We start from the raw sequence: 23,408 nt of genomic DNA, 5'->3' as shown, positions 1-23,408 counted from the left end.
TGCTGGTGTCTGCTTTATTTAACCTATTCACCAATGACTTCCTGAACTCCATTCTCCAGGAAAGCCATGTGTGATGAGAGAAGCTGCCTGGCCTCAATGAACCACAGCTTCCAAAAGGCTGAGGGGGCCCATGTTCTGTGGCTGAGTCTGTGCCAGTAAATCAAACGTGCCTGGGACATCCTCCTGCATTTAGAGGACAGCTGGCACAGAATGGCCAAGGTTTTCCTATTAAATTCTTACTCTCCAAACCTGCATGGGCAGATCCAGGCATCCCATAAGGAGCAGCCCCTGGCCCATGCTGGCTCCTGAAATGCACCTGGACTGAGCCAAAAATTGCAGTGTAATACTCCATCAATGTAACAGAGAGAAGTCAAGGCACTGCTTAATTTGTCAGCACAGATCTTGCCTCGGTGACTGCTAGAGGAGACTGTGCAGGAGAGGAGCCTGGAACCAGAGCAAAGGCTCTGTCAATGTGCTTATACCACACACAGATCCAGCTGGAACTGCCCATCCCTGGCACACTGGGCATGTTTGGGGATCACTCTGGATCAGCCACTGACATCCTCCAGCTGAAACAGCTCACAGGCTAAGTCATGGGTTCACCAGTTCAAGGCAATATTCCTCCATCTCCCACTGAACATCCAAACACAGTCCACAGATGATCAGCAAGGAGCAGCCGACTCCACATGCCCAGCACTGCTGCTCGCTGCCCCGTGGGTGGCCTCGGGGGTCGGTGCTCCCCAGCATGCAGCCAGCAAAGAGCTTCCAGCAGACAAAATTCGGGAAGAGACGTGCCAGTTTCAGAACTCCCACGTCACCACCAGACCAGCTGAGCAGCTCCGTGCTCTGGGGCCGCCTCCGGAGCCAGACAAACGGGTTCTGTCGTGGTGTGGTCCACAGTGCCAGGACTGGTCCTGCCCTGGGCGTTTGGGACAGCTTATTGCATGCCCATGGATGCCTCTGCACCCATGCTGGGCGGCTGTTCTCATGCCAACACTCACTGCTGGTCTCCTGTTAGGCACTGATGGCTCGAACACCACATGCTGGCCCATGGCCACTGAGCTGGGGCATTTCTCTGCTTGTTCATTCCCATTTCAACTCTTGCTTTGCTTGTTTTACCCACTGACAAACCATGTTACTGTAATGTGTCACTCTCTAGGGCAGAAACTGTTTTTCAGCGAGTTCTTTGCTCAGCCTCTACTGCAACAGAATTGCAATTTCAGTCAGCACAGCAGTACTGTGATTAACAGGCTCTGCACGAAGGGGAATTGCATCCTAGGTGGATGTGGAATTTGCAGTTCTGGCCAGCCCATGTGTTTTCCCAGGGTGAGAGGTCATGTTGACTGATCTCCAAAATGGCTTGCTCGAACTTTTAAACATTAAGGTCTAAATAAATTTTCAGCATTAGCTGGTATGCTGATCCCTTTCCTGCCAAGCTGCCGCCTTAAGTGAATTTTTATGACTAAGTTACAAACCCCAGAAAATACGAGCAAGAAGTGGAAATGCTGACTTGGCCTTTGCTAAATGCCAATTATCTACGAAGGCATTAAGAGGGGAGGGGTAGATGAAAAATAGGGTCATTTTCATGTTTTCTCTGGTTCAAAGCAAACTGTCCCGTGAGCCCATTGTAGGAACACACAGCATGCAGAGTGACCATTAATATTTATAGGCACAACACTGAGCTGCAGACCTTGGCAATCCCAGCAACTTCACTCTTGGAATTAATAGCGCTCTGTTTGGCTGGTACCACAGCACAAAAGAGTGAGAAGGAGACATTCAGACTGTTAGGGAGAACTGAAGAAGTAGATGCTTGCCTCTGATGTGGAGGGTCCATTCTTCTCTGAGTTGGTGAAACTCTTAAATCCTCAGGACTGCAGGCCAAATGCAGCACTGTACTTTCTCTATCCTCTCTGCTCCTGTGGCTCCTAGACAGTCCCAACAGTGCATAGGCTACTCTTGTCATAATCCCCACGGTTATTCACTGTTGCCCAGCTGATACAGAGCAGTGTATTTCCAAAGACACTATTGGATTTATAATGCCTGGATGTATAATACCTAAAGATCTGCCTGAGTAATCTCAAGACTCAAATTGGTACTGTAATCTCAGTTACAATGCAGCCTTCTCCAACTCTGTATTTCCTAAGCCCCAGTGGCAGCGAGAGAAAGGCATCTGAAATCCTGTAAAACCTTTCTGTGCTGCAGACCTGGCCAGGTGCTGAGTCACAGCCTGCCCTCAGCCCAGGACTGTCCCATGCAGGGCGGTGACTGCCTAGCCACACATGAGCACATCTCAGAAATATCTAAGGGAGAAATATCCTACCATAGCTCACACCCCAGGAACCTTTAGAGAAATGTGTCCTCGGTATCTGGGCATTTACTTGCCACAGAAAACCCTTTGGGAGTGGGTGAAGGAGACATGACTTCAGGTGGAGACTGGACACACTCCACATTACACCCAGCCCTGGAAAAAGCAATAGGAGACGGGCCAAAGGTGTTTTGTTCAGAAACCAGGAAGGTTTGCAGGAAATCCAAGGAAAAAATATTAGAAATCTCACTCCCTTTTTAATGTACTCACAAAAATTGAGCTGAGACTTTGATCAACAGGCTCTAGATTTTAAAAAATGTCCAGTGACTTCATCTGGGCCCTCTGAACTCAGCACACCAGTGCAGGAACTCCTGGTGAGTTTTTACTCACCCCACTTCTGCACAGCAGAAGGGAAGGTGCACAGCACACTATGGAAACCAGGCATCTGCCAAACAAGCATCAGTATGTGCACTCAATCAACTCAGACCCTCCAAATCCTTTTTTACTCTCAAAAAATTCAGATTGTAAAAATTAGGAAAATAAATAATGGAAACAACAAAAAATAGAAGTGCTTCTGCCATTAAAAACCAGGTGAAAAGGAGGAGCTGAGCCAAGTTAATCAGAGAACTGAAATGAGATGTTGGAGAAAGAGGCCGTGGGTGACTTGGGGTTTGCAGTTAGCTGAGTGATGTGAAATCTCTTGTGTCTGGCAGAGCTCTGAAAGGAAACGCTTTATTAAATCTTCTTTGTGTGAGATTTCAAGCTGCCTCTGGACTGGAAAATAGGACCATTCCAGTATGTGGGATATAATCAGGAACTGAAGTCTTTAGTGCAGCTTTTTCTGCAGAGGAAACTCTGATCAGCATAGACACATAACTCAGAGGGCTCAGGATTGAGAAAGATGAATTAGACACTACATACCCACAACATACCTCTTCTACCCAGTATCCCCAAAATGCTTCACTGAATTAATCATGCTGGCAGCAACAACCAGGCATTAGGAAAGACAGTGCAGGTGGGCATAAATTCACCACACTGAATCAAAACTGTCCTGTGGGCCAGTGAGCCCGAGGTCCATTATCTCAGCTTTCATCCCCACCAGAACACAGTGCTTGCCGTGATTGATCTCGCAGGCACTGGCTCTCCTGGGAGTCTAGTCTCACACTCTGCTCTCACCGTACTTTCTGCTGTGATTCAGACACATTTTGGGAGCTGCAGCCTCTTGCCATCCCTGTCCAGCACTGCTCGTGCTTTGCTGGCAGCTCCCAGCTCTTCTCCTGTCACAGCAGGACTGTGCCATCCCCAAATACCTGCAGAAAGTATTTACTACAAAGAAGTGGGGAGACACAGGCACGACAGAGAAAGAAAAGTGAGAGGTTCCCAGGACACTCTCCCAGGTCACACAATCTCCCCTGCCCTTTTTCCTGTAATGTCTCTCCCTCTGTGCTTGGCCACATACCCAGGAAAATGAGACCTGACCAGAGACAGGACACAAAGCAGCAAGCAGAATTTCCTCCTCTGATCTGCCTATTTCACAGCACAGCATGTCTGGATATGAAGAGCCTGGAGTCCCAGTCCTGCTGGAAATTGGCAGGATTTGAGTTCCTGGTCTGCATTCTGCAAACCCCGACAAGAAAGTGTCCCAAGGGGCTGAGACACAGCGAGCACTGTCCCCCCGGGCAGACAAGCTCCTTGCCTACCTTTTATTGCTGACAAGGAGGAGGACAGAACCATTCTGGATATTGGCTTCTTTGAGAGTCTCGTGCTCCTCGAGCTGCCTGGAGTTGTAATAAAACGTCTTCTTCCAGGACGTGATGCCCTCCCGTACCAGGAGAGCCCGCAGGTCCATCACCGTGTCCCTGGGCCTGACCGTCAGGGGCATCATCAGGTCCTCATCAGCCAGGTGCACCTTGATGTGGTACCTCTTCCACCGGGAGAGGCTCCTGCGCAGCGTGTCCATCCTCTCCGGCTCAGCAGGGCCGCTGTGGCAGAGCACAGCATCCAGCTGCCAGATCGGCCGAGCAGGGATGTGGCTCTGAAGAGGCTGTCTGCTGCAAACAGCTTCGAACGTCCTGCCAAACCTGTTTCTCCCAGTTGCCACGCTGCATGCTTCACATTCCAGGGAAGAGCTCACCGGGCTCCATGAGCCTGCTGGCTGGGAAACAGCTCCATGAATCATTTCCACACACCCCTAAATCCCATAATAATTACAGTGTCTTCACCAAGTACTCTTCATTCCAGTGGCTTGAAGAGGACTTTTAAAGCTGGATCTCCACAGGCATTAGAAATGTGGGTGCATGTGAGAAATGAATGGGCTTAGCAACCTCCTGTCTCCTGCTCTAAAAAGCTGCCAGCTGGGGAGAAGATCAGTTAGCTAAGCAGGCATCTAACAACCTCACAGCTATTTAACATGGCCGATTTAATGAAGAAAAGTACAGCTGCACAGTGACAAATTCCTCTCAGAGGAGAGCCACAGCACCCTGATGAGCCAGAGCCTGGCTGTGTGAACACCTCTGATCATCGCAGTGCAGATTCCCTCAGGAGATCCACACAGCTCACAAACAATCTGGGATCCTCCGGAAGGGGTAGGACTCATTCACTCCTCATCGTACCCTCAGATATCTGATACTGACTCACGAGAGCTCCTCGATGGCTCATCCACCCAAATTCCTCTCCCTCTGCTTCGCTGTCTAATTGCAGGGCTGATTGCATCCTGTGCAACTCGTGAGTGGGATCAGCAGCGCAGGGCTGCAGGCACAGCAGGCAAACAGGTGGCACAGAGAGGAACCAGCCGTACTTTGGGAAATACAATGCCACCTCTGAAAGGAGGGAGTTGATGTCAGCCACAGGCTGTAATTGACTGATCCTGCAAGGCAGACTCAGGCAGTCACAAGATGATACTTCAGAGCAAACACCATGAAGATAAGGAAGCCTTTTTTTCTCTTTTTCTCAAAAAGATCAAGTCACCCTCTTATCTTGTAGGTAACTTTTCTGCAGCCCACATTACAGGCATTAATTCCCTTGTCCATTCTCCCCAACATAGACCAGTATTTTCAGACCAAAGCACTGCAAGACAGTTGAGTTCAGGGTCTGCTCTTCAATAAAAAGGAGCTGTTCTTGCCTAGCAGATAACAAAACAGTCTGATTTTCAGATAAGGCAGCAGTCAGCTCCCATTGAGAATAAGAGAAGTGTCCACTCTCCCATAGGGGAACAAGGAGGTTTCCACCTTTCTTCCACACCTGCCTTTTCCCTCCCCAGCACATTATGTCTGCCAAGAACAGCAGCAAATATCTTCATTTACACCACAGGCAGTGGGCAGTTGAGAACTAAAGCTTCCACTTGCAACATTTTCTTTTCAACTTGGGTGACTCCAATGATATGATTGTTTTGGTGGGGTTTGGGATTCTTGGGTCCTGGTTCTGCCACTGAGTTGCTGCAAAGGCTTGAGATGAGTCATCTCATGCCTTCATGTTTTTGTTAACTCACCCCATGACTGCAGGATGGTGCAACACGTGTTCATTAAGCACCTTGTGGGAAACAGGAACTTCGTTTAGCACAGTCATGATCTGGGAGCATTTAAGGATGCCTGGATCTACAAAAATGCCAATAACCTTGAAGACAGAACAACACTACCCCTATTAGAGATGGAGAAGCTGAGAGATAAAGCTGTTATAACCAAGAAAAGGCAAAAGTCAGGCTCTGGTCCCCATATTCAGGTACCTCAGCAAGGGTTCTCATTTTCAGAGATCTGCAAAAACACTCAAGCCCAGGGCCTGGTGATTCCTTCTGTATTGGGGTGACATTCTCGTAGGGAGCCAAACTTCATCCCTGGTGTAAAGCCAGAGTCTCAGGGGTACAGAAAGGGTCTGATCCAATTCCCAGAGCCATCCAAGGGCAGACTCTCATTGACGGCAGCCAGAGCTGGAACGGGCCCCAGACACACCGTGGTCTGAGAGCTCTGGCCAACAGGATTTGCCCAGTGAGTGCCAAGGAGAGCATAAGGCATTCTCATTTCAGCAGAGGCTGTCTGGTGTCAGCAAGTCCATCAGCTCCATCCTTCTAGCATACGTGACAGCCTGACAGTTGCCAAATACCTCCCCCAGACACCTTTCAGACAGATCCTGTTTATTTTTAGGACAGCTCTTTCCCATCAAGGCTCAGATGCAAATCATTATAGAGAAAGCGGGGATGGTGGCAGGAAGAAAGCAGCTATTATTTTTATTTCTTTGCCTATGATGCGGTTGCGAACTTTCCTCATGTACCCCCATCTGCCCACATTGGGACCTTCATTTTATGAAAAGGGATGATATCCCAGCCTATGAAAGCAGGATAAGGAGAAGCATAGCAGTGAAGTCGCTTATGAAATATTGAAGCAATGAAATCCTCACTGGAAGACGTGAATGTCTAATGCCAGTTTCAATTAATTCTGGATTTTTCATTAAACTACTATTAAAAGCAAGAGGGCAGGAGAAATAAGGGGAATTGACTTGAGCTGTATATTAAATACCTTAGTTTTGCTTGAGGATGTTTTATTATCTGTCCAAACCAATTATTTCACCAGCTCCTGATGGTTTGTGGGCTAAACAGAGGTATAGGGTAAAGTTCTAGATGGTCTTTCCTCAAAGTTATTTTAATTTCTGTCCCCTACCCTGCACCTGTCTCTGGTGATGTCTCTGGTATGTCATACCTGGAGGATAAGACATGGTGTCAGCGTTCTGGGAATCCGTAATAAAGTGTTACTATGGCATTATTTACAAATCAAATAAAAATTTGTTGACTTTAGCTTTTCCCCATATCGAGGGCAAACAAAAGACATGCAAACATTCAGAGACATTCATTAGGAAAGCCTGAAAAGCAATTTAAAACCCAAGTGGGCTGATTTTTTTACAGACTGAAGAAATAAAGCAACAGCATTTATAAAATGTCTCCTGTTCTCAGAGCTTCCTTACTTCATTGACTAGAGCAAAAGAGAGACACCTGCCTAAATTAAATTCTTTGTTAAGATGTCTTTGTTAAGACGTCTCAAGATGGTTGAGATGATCTTGGGTCTTATAATTTCTTCTCATAATGACAGAATAGAGATATTCATCTCATATCATCTGGGTGGGTTTTTGGTGGGGTTGTTTGTTTGATGCTGTTCTGCTGCTTGCTGTGCTGCTCTCCTCAAAAAGGGCAACAGAGAAGTGGGATGCTGCTCAATAAGAAAATAAAGGTTTCTATAAGGAAATAAAGGATTCAATATGGAAATAAAGGTTTCTTGCTACCAGGAAATAAAGAAACCTCTATTTCCTGGTAGCAATCATAGGGAAACTGAAACATCTGGGAGAAATCTGATCATGATTCCACTTGCAGAATCTGTAAGTCTTTGAGGAAATCACTCAGCAGTGCTGTTCTGCCAAGGCAGACCCTTTGCTGATCCCTGAAGCCCTCTGATCCCAGGACTTGTGGTCAGTAGTGCTGAACACTAAGGATTTTCCTCTGATGCTCTTTGGGGTGATTTTGCATTTGGAAGCAGAGAGAGAACAAGGCATGAAGTATGAGAGGTGACCACCCTGGTCAGGTTGACCAGACTTTACACCTGCAGTTCTACGACACTGGATACCAAAGAGGGGCTTTTTGTCAGACTCCCAAAAAGATTTAGTTCAGCTGGTGGGCACATTCTCAACCCAAACACTGCTCTCCTTCTCCATTAACCAAAGGTGCAGAGAGAAGATCGCAGCATTGTGAACTCTGACACCCACACTAGGTGCTGGGGAGCAGGAGGCTGGGAAAGGTTCATTCACAGAGTGAATGACTGTGCAGGCTTAACAGTGATACAACAACGTTATATATCCTCAGTCCAGTATGCAGCTGTCACCTAATTCATCAGTGCCTCAGACACCTCAGGTGATGGGGCAGCTTAAGGCACTGGTATTTATATTTCTGAAGTACCAGAGGCCCCAGCTGGAGCTGTACCACCACGTGCCAAGATGAGTAAGGCCTTTCCTATCACTCAGTGCTTTACTCCTCCTGAGATGTGCTTGGTTATGAAATGACTGGGCTCACTTTATATGTCAAGTTACATCTATAGCAAATGAACAAAGAGCTAATAAATGATTAATAAATGCTTTGAGAAATGAGTAATTAAATGCAACAGCTTTTTAGAGTCCAATGGATAAGCACAAAATACGTAAGCCCAAGTGATAACACTTTCTCCTGATATAACTTATCTGCAGCACACTGCTCACATCTGCAAGAGGGCTTAGGAACACTATTAACTTCTTGTGCACCAAGAAAAAAGAGCCTTTCTGTGATAGAGGAGCACTTCTCCTGGGGATTAAGACAAAATCCTCTTTGTTTAGACATTTTAAGTCCAGAAAAGCTGGAAGGTGCTTACTTTAATGTGTATGGGATGTACGAGCATCAAGCGGAGCCCCAACCTCCCATTCTTGCCTGGCATGGGGGGAAGTGCCAACATCTTCCTGCCCTGTTCTAAGCCACAGTCAGGAGCTCTTCATCTGCTCCACCAGTATCATAGAGTTTTTAAAAAGATGGTACTGTCATTCTTTCTGCTACAAATGAAGATTTCCGCCACTAACACAGCTGAAGTCACCAAGTAAAGGAGATCCTGCTGCAAGTATCCAAATCAGATTCCAAAAGGCCCTACAACTACTCTGGCCAGCTGCCCAGGAAAAATATTGCACTGCTGGGAGTTGGTGGACTGTTTGGCATGGAATTGAACTTCAAACAGGCTCCAGGAAAAAAAAAAAAGTATTTATATTTCATTTTGAAGGAGCAAACCTGCCTGGGTTTGGAACACAAATGAATCTGCAAGTTTTCTGAGCAAAAGTTGGATGTGAGTTGGTGACATTTTCTGGTGGAAAAGGCAATGTGAAGGGAAAAAAAAACCTGGTTATACACATGTTAAATGAACCAGTCAAGTGCAGACAATGGAAAACCTGAAAAAATTGATATGGAGGAAAGCATTTTGTGGTGGTAGCTATTTCTCACTGCAGTTCTTTATAACTTCCCAGATGGGAGATTCATGACCCTCAGAAGTCTGTATCCTTGGGGTTTGGCCTGAGGCAGCCCATGACTCACTCACCTGAGAGGGTTGGCTATAAGCTGAGAAATAAGCAAGACAACAAAATGGTGGTGGAAACAGCAAAACAAAAGACAAATGAGTCAACTGATGGAAGAGCAAAAAACCCCAAACCTCTGCACACAAAGGAGGGCCTGGATGGAGAGAGCCAATGCTTGTGCCACTGAGGACTCAGAGGGGCTGCCATCCCAGGCAGTCAGCTCCATTTCTTTCAGGCAAAACAAATTCAGGTGCCTCACTCTTCAAAAGTGAGATGGCCACAAATAGAAGATTTAGGCTCTATGAGCTATTCCAGCTGCAGCACCATCATTTTCCAGAGGCTCAAGGAAGAGAGAATCTGTGGATCTGCATTGCCATCTAATGGCAAGGGAGAGCTTGAAACACTGGCTGTGGCCCAGCAATGGGCTGGAACAGTGAAAAACAAGGAGGAGATGGCCCGCAGGGATAGTCCTTGGCTCTAAATGCAAATCCTGCCTCTGCAGATGAAAGGTCTCACCGATGAAGACCAGTACAGAGAAAAGAAGGGCAGCCAAAATCTTCTGGTAGAGGTTGCTGATTCCTTCTTTTCTAGGATCCTCTCCATTCTGTATTAGCCAGAAATATCAGCATGCACTCAGGGTGGCATTTACTTTCTTCTGCTGCACCCGATTCTGGCAGTGAGACAAGCTTCCCAAGTAGGTGTATACTTCAGGTATTGAGTGAACTCTGCCATCCTATTCAAAACAGTGTAAAACTCATTATCTCAGGTGTTCAAAGACCTGCTGGGAAATGCAGGTAACTGGGATCATTGAAGAAAAGAGGTAGATATCCCTTGGATCTAGGCACAGGAAAAGCAGATCAACTATTTTCATCACACTCAGCCCAGTACCTTGTGTTTGTATGTGGTCAGTAATAGATCTTTAATGAGAACATGTTTCAGGTTGGTACTGGCACACACACTGGGAAGGGTAGAAGGAGAGCACCCTGCAGGGAGAGCCCACAGAGCAAAAATTCACTGAGATGTGAGGGTTTACAGATCTTGTCATTTAAAAGGAAATGTCAGGAAGAGACAAGTTTGATGTTCAGTCTAGTGACACCTTTTTACTTATACATAATATTATATAGTTTCTACAACAGAAAGTTTACAAGCGAGGAGATTGTTAGGAGATAATTAAGGAATTTGGTAAAGGATTGTAAACAGCTTCTTTCTTCTGCTCTGAATTACGTACTTCTAGCCTTGATACATGCAGCTTTGTGTACGAGGAGTTGAAGCTCAATCAGTGTGAAAGAGGGGAAGATCTTTTACAAAGTTTGGAGCAGAGAAGGAGCTGCAGGAGAAACTGGGGGACATAAAGTATCTGTTTTCCCAGGTATGTTGTGGGTCTCAGCTAACTTCTGGGCCACAAAAAAGGAGTAGGGATTGATAGCAGAGAAAATGTTGAGACCTGCCAACTTCAGGCCACAGGTCTGGCCACCCCCAGCCTGTTCAGATGTCTGCTGTGACAAGCTTCCCATGCAGCCTGCCGCCAAAGGAATGAGCACACTCTCCAACAATCCAACTTCATTTCCTTCTGGTATCCTCTCATATTTATACACCAACCTTGACAAGCTTTGCTCACCCCAAATAATCCCTCAGAAAGAAAAGGAAAAACAAAGGAACTCTTACAGGCCCTAAAGCACCTTCCTGCCCACCTGAAACAAACAAAAACAAAAAAAAGAAATGGTTTAGGGTGTTCTTCTTTCTCTCTTGGTTGCTCACTGTTTCCCAAGCTAATGAAAAACAGAGGCTGTGGGACTGACGGGATTATCGTCACTGAATTCTTCAGGTGTTTCTCTCCAGTTCGTGAAGCAGGGAAGGGAAGAAGGGCATGTACCCAGCTGAAGGGCTACAGAGGGTGACATGTTTCTTGATGTTCCTTTCTAAATGTGGCTCTGAGTCATGCAACAGAGTTGATTAGAAAAATTATGTTCCTACAGTTGAAATAGAAAGGAAAAAGAATCCTGTTTGGTGTTTGCTTCCCCAGCCCTGACTCTAAGCTTGCCCAAGCCAGTGGCAGGAAGGGGCCTGGTGAGCTGACTGGAAAACCACACTTGTGCTTCTCTCAATCATAGAAATTATGAAGAGGCTGTGAGAGCAACCACAAGAACAGCTCAAAATGCACACATAATGGTACAAGCAGCTGTTGTCCCAAGGAGCAGCACACACAGCCTTGTATCAGCGTCCATTCTACCACAAGTTCCTACATGTGCTGGGTCAAACAGGGCTAACACAGTCCTTCCCACTCTATTCCCTCCCCTTGTGTCTTCAAACTACACCCCAAAACTTGCTCCTCTGAGTCAGAGAGCCCGTGGCACATCTACCCTGGTGGCATGCAGGTGAAACAGGTCTGAAGGCAGGATGGCAGCAGCAGCATGGCTGAGGGAAGGACGCCCTAAAGGAGCCATAAAACACAGACAGCTGGTTTGAACGGACAGGAGCAGTGTGAGCTGGACCACTGGGTTGCAGCCAGTTATCAAAGGTGTTATCTTGTCCCAAAGATATCTGGAGGGAAAGTTATCAAAGGTGTTATCTTGTCCCAAAGACATCCGGAGGGGATCACCAGGGCTGTGCTGGAAAGGCGGCTGCAGCACGGCGGTGGCTGCCGTGACCCTGTGTCCTGTGGTCACCCTGTGGTCACCCTGTGGTCACTGGCACTGACCGTCACTCTGCTCCTTTGGTTTTCACCCCCAAAACCCTGCAGGGCCCACTGCCCTCAACCAGCAAACTCCCAGGGAAGGACAGTGACGACAAGTGCAAATGATTGTGATTAACATGGTTTATTGGGCTGTAATGACATTTCTCAAGGTTTGGAAACACTGATAACACAATGCTTCACCCCTATGTTTAAACCTGCTCCAGGCTGAGGCCCTATTGTGATTTTATCTTCCACTGTTCAAATCACAGAGTAGCTTAAAAGTCATTGCAATCAGATTTTTAAAAATGCCTGGGGACCACCTTGCTGCAGAGCTACCCCGAAAAAGCACCTTTAATTATGTGAGTTGTTCAGAAGGATACAGGTGCACGCCACACCAGCACTAGTTTACAAGCAAAGACTGTACCTAGAGCTGTTAAAAATTCCTTTTTTTTTTTTTTTATTCAAACAAAACCAAGAAAAGAATGGGGGAAAACGGGTAAAACACACACAGAAAAGAAGCAGAACCCAGCGGCCCCTCCCGCCGGGATCCGCTGCCGTTCGCCGGGCGGGCCGGACCGGGCCCGGCTCCACAGCCCACAGCGGGCCCCACCCCGCCCGCCGCCATCTTGGCACCGCCTCAGCACCGCCCCTGGCGGCTCGCGGCAGCCATCTTGGGGCGGGGAGGCTGCGCGGCGGCGGTGCCGGCCGGCCTGGGCTTTCCTAAAGTTTAATTTCGATTTAAACAACAGCAGCAAATCGTTGTCGTGTTTTAACCCCAGTTGGCTGCCAAGCACCACGTAGCCACTCGCTGGCCCACAAGCCGGATCAGAGAGAATCAGAAGGGTGAAAGCTGGAGAACTCGTGGGTTGAAAGAAAGTTTTATAGGGAAAACAAAAGCTGTGCGCACAAGCAAAGGAAAATAGGGAATTAATTCACTGCTTCCTGTGGGCAGGAGTTGCGCACCTCAGGAGAAAAGGGCCCCATCCCATGGAATTGTGACATGTGAAGACAAATGCCATCATTTCAAAAGTTCCCCGTTTGCTCCTCCTTCTCCCCATTTTTATCTGAAGTGTGATGTCAGATGGTTGGAATATTTTGGCTGTGTCCCCTCCCAGTCTCTCAGGCACCCCCATCCCCTTCCTCAGCATTGTCCTGTAAGTCACAGGAAAGGCCTTGGCTTTGTGCAAGCAAAAACATCTCTATATTCTCAACTCTATGTTCAGAACAAATTCAGAACACAGCCCTGTGTCAGCCACTTATCCCAGCCACAGGCATTGTGCTGCTGTTGGCTTCATGTCCACTCTGCCATCATGTTCATCTCAATAAAGAGCAGATTTTTCCTTAAAAGTCTCTCCCAAAGGCCTTTCAGTGTCGTGTCAGCTCAGCCCCAGAGGCTGGGCAAGCTGTGGGTGCCGTGCCGAGTGTCGTGGTGCCCTCGTGGCTGGGGATGCTGTACGCGCTTGGGGCGGAGGGGCCGTGCAGGGAGTTCAGCTCTGGGGGATGTGGGAGGGAGCTCAGGGCTGCGGAGAGCAGAGCACGGCACAACTGAGCAGGGCACGGGCATCGTGTGGTCAGACGTGGCCTGGACTGGGCAAAGAAATGGGGCAAGCGAAGGCTGGATATCAGGAAAAGTTTCTTCCCCCAGAAGGTGACTGGGCACTGGACATATTCCCCAGGGAACAGTCACGGCCTCATGACTCTCAGGCACAGGATGGGATTGGTGGGGTATCTGCACAGAGCCAGCAGCTGGACTGGATGATCGCTGTGGGACCCATCTCAGTGTGGCTTATGCAGGTGTCCAGGGTGTCAAAGTCCAAAAATGCTGCCAGATTGCCCTGGAAAATGCTGTACATCAGTACATGAGAACATCAGAGCAGTCAGGATAAGGCTGTGTCAGGCTGTGAGGCTCAGCAAGAGCATGTGAAAGGATGGAATGGTTTTGGGGATGTGTTTAATAGAGCTGCTAAAGGAAGCAGAGCTCATTTTGGGGCTGTTGGATGCTCTGCTTGGTGTCTTCTGTCAGTGGAGCTACTCCTGTGCTCCCCAGAGCCTGCTCTTCCCTGACAGAGTGAAGGTGACTCCTTCCATACAGCAGAAGGAATAATTTACGGTGCTCATCAGACTGCAACTTCAGGTGTTGTTCATTTCCCCAAGTATTTAGTGAGGGAAATTTCAAGGACAGGCACTCAGACTCACTGAGTTTGCCTTGAGCCTGAACTTGACATCTATATTTGAGCTCTGTTATGCGTTATACCATCACACATTATAGCTAATTCCTTAACACCAGTGCTTATTTTTACAGCAAAAACCTCTGCTGTCTCATATCCTGTACCTTTTTACAACTTAAATTTAGCTACCTCTTAAGCATAGATTTATTTATTTATTTATTTTATGTATGTATTTATTTTGGAGTAACCTAAAGAGATCCTTCCCTTCATTAGCCTCATGCCGTTGTTCCAGGAAGGCAGGCCATCCCCAAGATCTGCTGGGTTGGCTAATTGCTCTGCACACACAAAGAGAAGCTAATCAGCTTTTCTTCAAGCATGTGTTCATATGTCAACACTTTTGCTGCTGTCAGAAGCTTAAAAATGGAAACAGTTTTCTCTTTAAGAAAACAGGACCCAAATAAGGAGATGGAGTGGTGAAGATTCCTCTAGTGAGTCTGTTCCAGTTCATTCCTTAGAAAGGCTGTGGATGGAACACCAGAGAAGAGGCCAATAGATCTGGGTTTTGTCCAGGGGGCTCTGGGTTTAAAGCTCTCTAAAACCACTTGTAGCTCATTTTCCCTGTGACTTGCCTGGGTACAACTTCATTCTCTGTCCTGCAGAGACAAGCTGTTAAAAATCTAAAATTTTACACATCAGATTCTTTTAGCTGTGACAGATCCAGCCTGTCCTTGAGCAAAAATGGAAGCTATCAAGAAAAAGATGCAGATGTTGAAGTTAGACAAGGAGAATGCCATTGACAGAGCAGAGCAGGCTGAGACAGATAAAAAAGCAGCTGAGGACAAATGCAAGCAGGTAAGTGGGAATAAAATCACTGTCTGTGTGTGTGCTGTGGAAATAAGTGTAACAAAATACTGTGTGGAATGTTCTGATTCAGAAAGCAAAATAATTTGAAGTCAGTTTTCTGTTAATATTCTTTTGAAGTTATTTTTCCTTTTTCTTATGCTTGTACAGCCAGGACTAGGCTGTAACTTCCCAGCAATCTCAGTCTTTCCAAAATGAACATCATCCACAGATTATTAACAGTACTTTGTCCAAGTTTTCTTGAATCTTACATAATAGTCCTAAATTTCTCATGCTTTGATTCCGTGCAAAAGGCTTTTACATATTTAAAATCAAAGCTGTAAACCCTGACACCTGTAGGACTAGTGCTAATAGAGTTGGCTGTGTCTAAACATTAATTAAGCCTCTCCTTGAAGTGAATTAATAAAGTTCACTTCAACTTCTTGGTGCAGAGAGTGCCCCTTAGAGGTGCCAGCTGAAACTCAACAGGAGATATGTTCTATTTTTTTTTTTTTTTTTTGGTCAAGAATAATGGGAAATATCTTAATCTTTTAACTGAATTCTAATGATAACATTTTCAAATTATTTTGCTTTTCAATGTCTTTATTCTGGGTGTCTGTCTCCAATCTGAGCTTTAGTATTTCCAGAATGATCTTCAAATGTTAGCTGACTATGTTTAAGTTTTTACAGCATTTCTTTTAAAAATACCACATCTTTCCCTTTTACGTTCTCTAAATTTGGCTGCTTCTACATCTTCCACACTGCTCTAATATGTTGTAAGCATTCATCTGGCCTTCTTCTTTAGAAAAATAAATCTTTCATCTTACTCCTCTTTTCTGAATTGTCTCAGATTTTTTCTCAAAAGCTTCTTTTTTTAATGTGGGCACAATACTCAAATAGTTACTTTAATATTCATGCACAAAGCCAGCATCTGCTTCATGCTGCTCACTGTCTCTCTGTTAGAACATCCAAGCAAGGTTTGCAGTTCTCTCACACTATCTGGTTACCCTCTGCAAGATAACAACATTCCAGAATAGCACACTTCCAAAAATGTCTTTAAAACTATCAGTGAAACTGAAATGAAGGAAGTACACCAAAACACACACTATTTTGATATAGTAAATTTCTGTCAAGGTGGAGCTACATGGATAAATCAGTGTCTCGACAGACTGAGCTGTTTTGTGTTGCAAATGAAAGGATGAAGCAGATGGGTTTGCAGGCACACCCTTATCAGCAGCAAGCCTTTGATAACGTGAATTCTTCAGGGAGCATGAGACAGTGTGCCACTAAACAGTCTCCCAGCAGGCTATAAATAGCACCATTCTAGTGAACAATATGGATTTATATGGTATGGAGGAGTCTGAGTCTCATCGTGTGATAAGCACATTGTGTTGGGCCTCAGTTGGAGAAGAATCCAGGTTGGAAGGGACCTCCTGAGGTCACGAGTCCCACCTACAGCAAGGCCAGCCCTGTTCCCTCCTACATCCAGCGTGTCTCATTTGGGTTGAAGTGTCCTGAAGCACAAAGATCATTAAGGAAGGATCTCTAATTTTTTTCAGCTGTACAGGAATTGAATAGTTTCCTGAAAAATCACCATGTAATAGAACAAACACTAAAAGGACATAATTTAAAAACATCTATAGTTATGGTGCAATACTTCTGCAGGGTGTCAAAAAAAAAAAAAAAGGTGAGGTAAAAAAGGGCTTATACCAAGTTCTGTATTAAACCAGATCCTCTGTGTGTGTGTATGTGTGTGTGGCAGCAGGCAATGTTATTCAAGGATGACATGTTTTTAATGATCCTTCCCTGGCAACTGCTACCAGTCATTCTCAGACTACTGTCACCAGCAGAACTTTGATCTGGTCTTTGTGGCCCTTTGTATGCTGTATTGAGTTAAAAAAAAAATAAAGAGTGGTTTTATCACATTAAACTGTAACTGATACTAAATCAGTGTGCTCACTTTGGGGTTCTCTTCTCTTGAAAGGTAGAGGATGAGCTGGTAGCTCTGCAGAAGAAGTTGAAAGGAACTGAAGATGAGCTGGATAAATACTCAGAGGCTCTCAAAGACGCCCAGGAAAAACTGGAGCAGGCTGAGAAGAAGGCCACTGATGTACGTATCCATGGCTAACATTTGCCAGTAACTCTGCTCTGTGTATTTTGTATGCACTTCACTGGCTGTATGCATTTTTGCTGGGGGATGGAAAGGTGGGGTTACAGTGCATGGTTTTAATCTCTTCTCCCCTGTTCTAAAGGGAGCGGGGCTATTCTGCACCGAGCCCACGGCACACCCAGGTGTCCCCGGGAGCTGCGACCACTTGGGGCTCCGTGGGTACCCGGGGGGGACCTGGTGGAACCTCTCCCCCCCGAAAAGGATGGGAATTCTTTAGGAAAGGAGAAATCTCCTTTAATAGAAGTAACCAAAATGGTGCCTTTTGAAGGAAAATGGGCCGGCAGCAGAACTATGCCGTAGCATAAGGATGCCCTTTGCCTTCTCCATCCCCGGGGCAGGGTAAAGGCCAGTCCTGGCTGCCCGCCACACCCCGCCCCGCTGTGGCAGCGGTGTGAAAACCTCCGCTTTGGGCCGGGGGGCGCGGGGGGCGCGGCTGGGGGGGTGCCGGGGCTGCATCCCCGAGCGGGGCCCGGTGCCGAGCGGGGCCCGGTGCCCCCGGTCCGGCCCAGTGCCCCCGGCCCGGCCCGGTCCCAGTGACGTCACCACTCCACCTCCAGCCGCGTGACGTCACCGGGCCATTGAAAGGCGCGGGCCCGCCACGTGCAGCGCCTCCGCGCCCAGCCCGCCGAACGCGCCCATGGCCGCGCCGAGCTCCCTGGAAGCCGTCAAGAGGAAGATCCAGTGCCTGCAGCAACAGGCGGATGAGGCGGAGGATCGCGCCCAGGTCCTCCAGCGGGAGCTGGACCTGGAACGGGACCTGCGGGAGAAAGTGAGACCGCCCGGGCTGCCTGCTCGCCTCTCTCGGTCGCTCTCTCCCGGGCTGCTCCTTCCTTCCTGTCTCTGGCTCTCTCTCGCTGGGGCGCGCCCGGCTCTTCCCCGCTGCGGGAAGGCGGCTTGGCCGCCGGCTGCTGCATCCCTGGGCTGTCCCCGCTCCGCTCCGCTCCGCTCCGCTCCGCACTCACCGCCCGCGGGAGCCCCGGCGCTGCCGCAGCGCCGCGCCCGCCCCATCCCGCGGGGCACCGGGCCGCCTGCCGCGCTTCGGGGCCCGTTCCTGCGGAAACGGCGTTCGAGCTCCGATCGGCACTGGGGAGCGGTTGAGTGTTTAGTAGGAAATGGCTGTTTAATTAGGGAAAAGCGCTGCATGACACGGAGCGGGGAGTTCCCGCCTCTCGGCGCCGCACCGCTGGCTTCAGCACAGCTGGGAAATGTCCGAACTGCTGAAAAATACTTTCCGTCCTAGTTTTCACAGAGAAATGCGAATTCTCCGCTAGCGTGCGGCTCTCCCGGGGCTGGACAGCTGGTTTCACTTAGATTTGTGTGCGATCAGCCTTCCCGGCATCTTCCTGCTATTTTATCACATGTCAGCGAGTTAGTTTTACCGTATAAGGACTTCGGGCTGCTGCTGGGAGAGGTGGAGCCAGGCTCACCCCAGATTCCCAGTGGCCCCGGCTCCATAGCTTTGGAATCTTGCTGAATTAAAATGGGACTTAAAAGTGCCCTGCGTAGTGGAAGGAGCTGCTGCCACAGAACAGATGCCAGTTTTGTACATGATCGATGCCTTGTGTGTAAATCGGGAAGTTAAACACTGCACTGGGTAAAAACAAATGAAATGCTGGATAATTTATGACTAGAGGAATCCTGGGTCAGCTTTCATTTGGATCAGCCACTGAACTCCTTTCCAAGATGGCTCAGAAGTGAATGGAAACCACTTCCTTCAGCTTAGGAGTGGTCAGTGACCAAACTTGTAAGCCGCAGCAAAACACTTTTTTTTCTGAAGTGTTTTAACATAAAGCATAAAACAGTCGCCCCTGCAGGGTCTATATCCCATAATAGTGTTTGGAAGACAAAAAAAGTTGATCCTGCATATGGCAATCCTTTTCAGATTTGGGGACAACAAAGTGCACAAGCCTGGCAGTTATTAAAGCAGGGCTTTATTTTTCTTCAAAAACAAGCAATTAAAGGAGCTGTATGTTAATAAACATTTATGGACACCAATTTGTCCATGTTGTCTGTATCGAGCATGTATCTCTTCCATTTATTAATTAGTCTTTTTTATACATTAATAGTGTTCCAATTACTGTGCAGTTTACTCAACAATATACAAACAGATCTTGCTAAGAAATGCATCCTGCCTAATTCCTTTAAGTACCGCAGGAAGCAAAGTGAACTTATTTTAATACTGTATCTAATTTTGTCCCAAAAAAAGCCTGACTCTGCCATGCTGAGGCCGCTATCTGTGCCCAGCTGACCGCGTAGATTCTACAGCATTTGCAGGCTTGGGAGCCAGGATGGATCAGGAACGGGCTCACACTTAACAGTGAGCCATGACAGGGTATCACTGAAACCAAGGGCAGAGAAATCAATGGTGAAGGTTTTGGAACTAAGCCATCATGGAAACAGTTCATTTTTTTTAAAGTTTGGATAGATGCAGCCCTGTGAAGTGCTCCAAAAATACCCCGATCCATTTGCAGTCCTGTAGAGTTCCTTTTTGTGTGGCAGGAATGATAAGTGCCATTAAAAAAAAAGAACAAGCACACACTCCATACCTTGACATTCCTGAGATGCCACAGTTTAAGCAAACAAAAAAGCAGAGGCAGGAGGGCCCCTGAGCTCCCCTGCACGTCCCAGGGAGATGCTGTTGCAGTTTTAAGGGAACTGGTTAGCTGGGAGCATTGCCAGCAGCAAGTGACCTGTGTAACCCCGTTCTGGGCGGGTGTTTCACGCAGGCTGAAGGTGAGGTGGCAGCTCTGAACAGACGCATCCAGCTCGTTGAAGAGGAGCTGGATCGTGCCCAGGAACGACTGGCCACAGCGCTGCAGAAACTGGAGGAGGCTGAGAAAGCAGCAGATGAGAGCGAGAGGTACATTGTTAAAAAAATGAATATATGTGAATAAAATATTCCTGTGTTATTTCGTATCTGCATGTGCTAATGTAGGCTGCAGGTCACAGACTTGAAACTCTTTTACAAGCTTGACTGGGTAATTTCATTGGCTTGATGAACACAATGGTCATAATGAACCACTTTGGAGTTACAAATGTCAAATTCAATTTTGTGAAGTTGAGATACAAGTGGCAAAGTGCTTCCACATTAAATATGCTTTCTTTAACTTCTGCAGAGGAATGAAGGTTATTGAGAACAGAGCAATGAAAGATGAAGAGAAAATGGAAATTCAGGAAATGCAGTTGAAGGAGGCCAAGCACATTGCTGAAGAAGCTGACCGCAAGTATGAGGAGGTAAAAGGGAGAAGGAAATGGTGAAACGTACAGGAGAGCCATGAACAATGTTGCTCTTCAGTTTAGTGCCTCTGTTCAGTTGGCACTGGGTGATGCTTCAACCTTGGAACATTTGCAGCAAGGAGGAATTTTAATAGTGATTTGCAGCATCTTAGGTACCTAATGCTAAAAATACTGCAAAATCTAACTAGCTGGGGAGGGCTGTTCCATCTGTGGGTGTATGATTTAACCTAATTCCCTTATTCCAGAGGAAGCAGGAGCAGAGTACTGCTGAGTGCTTTTTGAAATCTGAAAGGAACGTGTCCCAGGCTGTGTCAGGGGATGGAACTAGATGGTTTTTGAGGTCCAACCCAAGCCATGATGTGATTCTGTGAATTACAGCCTGGCCTGACACAGCTGTTGTCTTTTTACAGGTTGCCCGTAAACTGGTCATTTTGGAGGGTGAACTGGAAAGAGCTGAGGAGCGTGCAGAGGTGTCTGAAGTGTGAGTAACTTTTTAGAATACAGGAAAGATCAATACTACATTTCATTAAAAAAATCTCCTGGTAGGCAGGCATGTAGTTAGTACTTGTAGAAAAGTTTTTTTGTACACTATACACCAAATTTTCTTCTTTCAGACTTAATTACTTCCTCCCTTGTATTTTTTAGACTCTTCCAAATCATAACGGGAAGACTAGTAATTCATACTTCTATTTTCCCCTTATAGGAAATGTAGTGACCTTGAAGAGGAGTTAAAGAACGTCACAAACAACCTGAAATCTTTGGAAGCTCAGTCTGAAAAGGTTGGTTCTTTCAGTAAACTAAAGGATATGGGCAAAGCCAAAACTTGTAAATATAATTTATGGAAATAAACCAGAAATACAAAACAAATAAGAGGTTTTGCCTTCCTGCTTGTGGATACCAGTCGATCAGTTCTGCCCAAACAAGCCTGAAGGTCTGGGGGAGAGGAGAACAGCACAGAAATGGTGTTTGCAGCTGTTGTAAAAGGAAAAGTGCTTATAAATAGGTCACAGTTTCTTAAACATTTATTATTGTTGCTACATCTTCCCTTGAAGAGTGTTTATTGTTTTCACAGTACTCAGAAAAAGAAGATAAATATGAAGAAGAAATCAAGATTCTCTCTGACAAGCTGAAAGAAGTAAGTTTGGCCATCCCCAAACCGTCTTTGGGCATTATCTTTCTAGGAGTATCCAATGATTTTATTTCAATGTTTTTAGGCTGAAACTCGTGCGGAATTTGCCGAGAGAACTGTTGCCAAACTGGAAAAGTCTATTGATGACCTGGAAGGTATGGAATGAGTCAAGTTTCTTTAAAAGTGGTCAGTTTCAAATCAGAGAACAAGTTCTAGGAGTGGGTGGTGGATTTTATTGGGAAAGAACATCAGCTCTCCTCAGGCATGTTGGTACATGGGTGTGATGTCCACTGGGCACCTGCCCTGTGTGGTGGATGTTCTCCTGAAAAAGGTTTTCTTTCATAAAGTTGGTAACAATGACCTGATTTTAGCCAACTTACAGATAGAGGGACTCAAGGGCTCAAGATCCCCACCCTACTTAATCTGCTTACTGGAAAATAATTGTGAGATTACAAAAAGACAGAAATTTTACATAGGTGAAATGTCTGACCAGGCACCTTTGTGGGTGTTTTGCTTTCCTTCTGATACTCAACTACACCTCTGTTTTCTTTTTTTTGTTTTCCTCCCCAACTCCTTTGGCTGCTGTTGCCTTTTGCCTGTCTCCTCCTGTGGCCTCTTCTCTTCCCTGCATTTCTTGCTGGCCTGTTCCTGCTGCCCTCGGGACTGACAGACGAGCTCTACGCTCAGAAGCTGAAGTACAAAGCCATCAGTGAGGAGCTTGACCATGCTCTCAACGACATGACTTCTTTGTGACCTGCCCTTGTGTGGGGACATAGAGGGCTCCCACTCACTGTGTTTTCTCAAGCTTTTCTTGCCTGTAATCCCTGTCACTCCTGTCACTTTCACAAGCAGTCCTTCCACCTCTGTGGGAACTCAGTTCAATAAAACATGATACCTCTACCTTTCATCCTTCGGGGTTTACTTCTGTATGAATCACCTCAAATACGCTGGTGATCCCACTGAAAACACGTTCAGCTCCTCATGTGGGGTTGGGCAAAACACAGTCAGGATGTGGCAGGACCTGGCTCTGGCAAACACTCAAATTCTAGTGTTCCCAGGGATGCGGGTGTCAGCGAAAAGCTTTAAGTGGGCTCAGCATCTACTTGTGCTCCACCAGCCTGGTTAAAAACCTCTCAGTCCAAGGAAAACCCAGCAGGATACGTCCTATAAATGACACTTTAAAACACAGGTCTTTACGTTTCATGAGACGTGTCCAAAAACCTTCCTTAAGGACAGAAATTACAAAAAACTGGCCCCATTTTGATGATATAGCTATAAAGGCGGCATAAATATGAAGGTAAGTTACCCAAGGTTTTATTTAAAGAGAAAAGGCTATAGAAAAATGTGATTTAAATCTTGTGGTTTTCTTCTTTCTTACCAGAAAAACTTGCTCAAGCCAAGGAGGAGAACTTGGGCTTGCACCAGACACTGGACCAGACGCTAAATGAACTGAACTGTATATGAGAGGCGCAGAGCTGACAGCAGCCAACGGGAACCAGCCCTGTCCCTGTATCGCCCCTCTCTCCTTTCTCTCTCTGTATCCTGGAAAAGCCAATTAAGTTATGACCAGCACAGCCACACGATGGGCTCTGGGCAGCCCCCGGGAGCCGCTGCCCTGCACGGCCTGTGCCTGGCTGTTCCTCACGGTTCGTTAGTCCTTTCGTGTAAACCCCAGTAGAAGCTGCACCCGAGCGGTGGCGCCGTCTGCGCGGGCACCTGTCCCTGCCGTTTCATATTAAACAATTTCTCACAGTCCCGAGGCCTCTCCGCGGCTTTTTGTACCGCTGCTGCTCGCGGCCGTGACGTCACGGCGCGGGCAGTGA

At 46.8% G+C, this 23,408-nt stretch overlaps 2 protein-coding genes across 4 annotated transcripts; one reads left to right on the top strand and one right to left on the bottom strand.

Moving 5' to 3' along the window:
* Positions 1-3,663: 3,663 nt before the first annotated feature.
* Positions 3,664-6,646, bottom strand: LOC122149463 (ubiquitin domain-containing protein TINCR-like). Its single transcript, XM_042780042.1, has one exon. The coding sequence runs from the start codon at positions 4,482-4,484 to the stop codon at positions 4,002-4,004; it is 483 nt and encodes a 160-aa protein (XP_042635976.1). The 5' UTR covers positions 4,485-6,646; the 3' UTR covers positions 3,664-4,001.
* An 8,286-nt stretch (positions 6,647-14,932) lies between these two features.
* TPM4 (tropomyosin 4) lies at positions 14,933-23,340 on the top strand. Of its 3 annotated transcripts, XM_033082299.1 has the most exons (9): positions 14,933-15,061; positions 17,034-17,159; positions 19,946-20,079; positions 20,336-20,453; positions 20,867-20,937; positions 21,160-21,235; positions 21,529-21,591; positions 21,671-21,740; positions 22,967-23,340. In XM_033082299.1, the coding sequence occupies exons 1-9, from the start codon at positions 14,948-14,950 to the stop codon at positions 23,047-23,049; spliced, it is 855 nt and encodes a 284-aa protein (XP_032938190.1). In that variant the 5' UTR covers positions 14,933-14,947; the 3' UTR covers positions 23,050-23,340. The 3 variants fall into 3 exon arrangements, with proteins under 3 accessions (XP_032938190.1, XP_032938189.1, XP_032938188.1); XM_033082298.2 differs by lacking the exons at positions 14,933-15,061; positions 17,034-17,159 and adding an exon at positions 17,793-17,988; XM_033082297.1 differs by lacking the exons at positions 14,933-15,061; positions 17,034-17,159; positions 22,967-23,340 and adding exons at positions 17,794-17,988; positions 22,256-22,492.
* The last annotated feature ends 68 nt before the right edge of the window (positions 23,341-23,408 follow it).

The sequence above is a fragment of the Catharus ustulatus genome, chromosome 29, assembly GCF_009819885.2.
Source record: "Catharus ustulatus isolate bCatUst1 chromosome 29, bCatUst1.pri.v2, whole genome shotgun sequence".
Classification (NCBI taxonomy): Eukaryota; Metazoa; Chordata; class Aves; order Passeriformes; family Turdidae; genus Catharus; species Catharus ustulatus.
Note: the sequence above shows the minus strand (reverse complement) of the source record. Positions and strands in the feature narration are given on the sequence as shown.

What these genes read in the sequence shown, in the direction of transcription:
- LOC122149463 (XM_042780042.1), bottom strand. Translation starts at nt 4,484, where the DNA reads ATGATTCATGGAGCTGTTTCCCAGCCAGCAGGCTCATGGAGCCCGGTG.
- TPM4 (XM_033082299.1), top strand. Translation starts at nt 14,948, where the DNA reads ATGGAAGCTATCAAGAAAAAGATGCAGATGTTGAAGTTAGACAAGGAG. An exon ending in CTGACCGCAAGTATGAGGAG is followed by an intron (nt 20,454 to 20,866) that starts GTAAAAGGGAGA and finishes GTCTTTTTACAG; the next exon opens with GTTGCCCGTAAACTGGTCAT. An exon ending in TGGAAGCTCAGTCTGAAAAG is followed by an intron (nt 21,236 to 21,528) that starts GTTGGTTCTTTC and finishes TTGTTTTCACAG; the next exon opens with TACTCAGAAAAAGAAGATAA.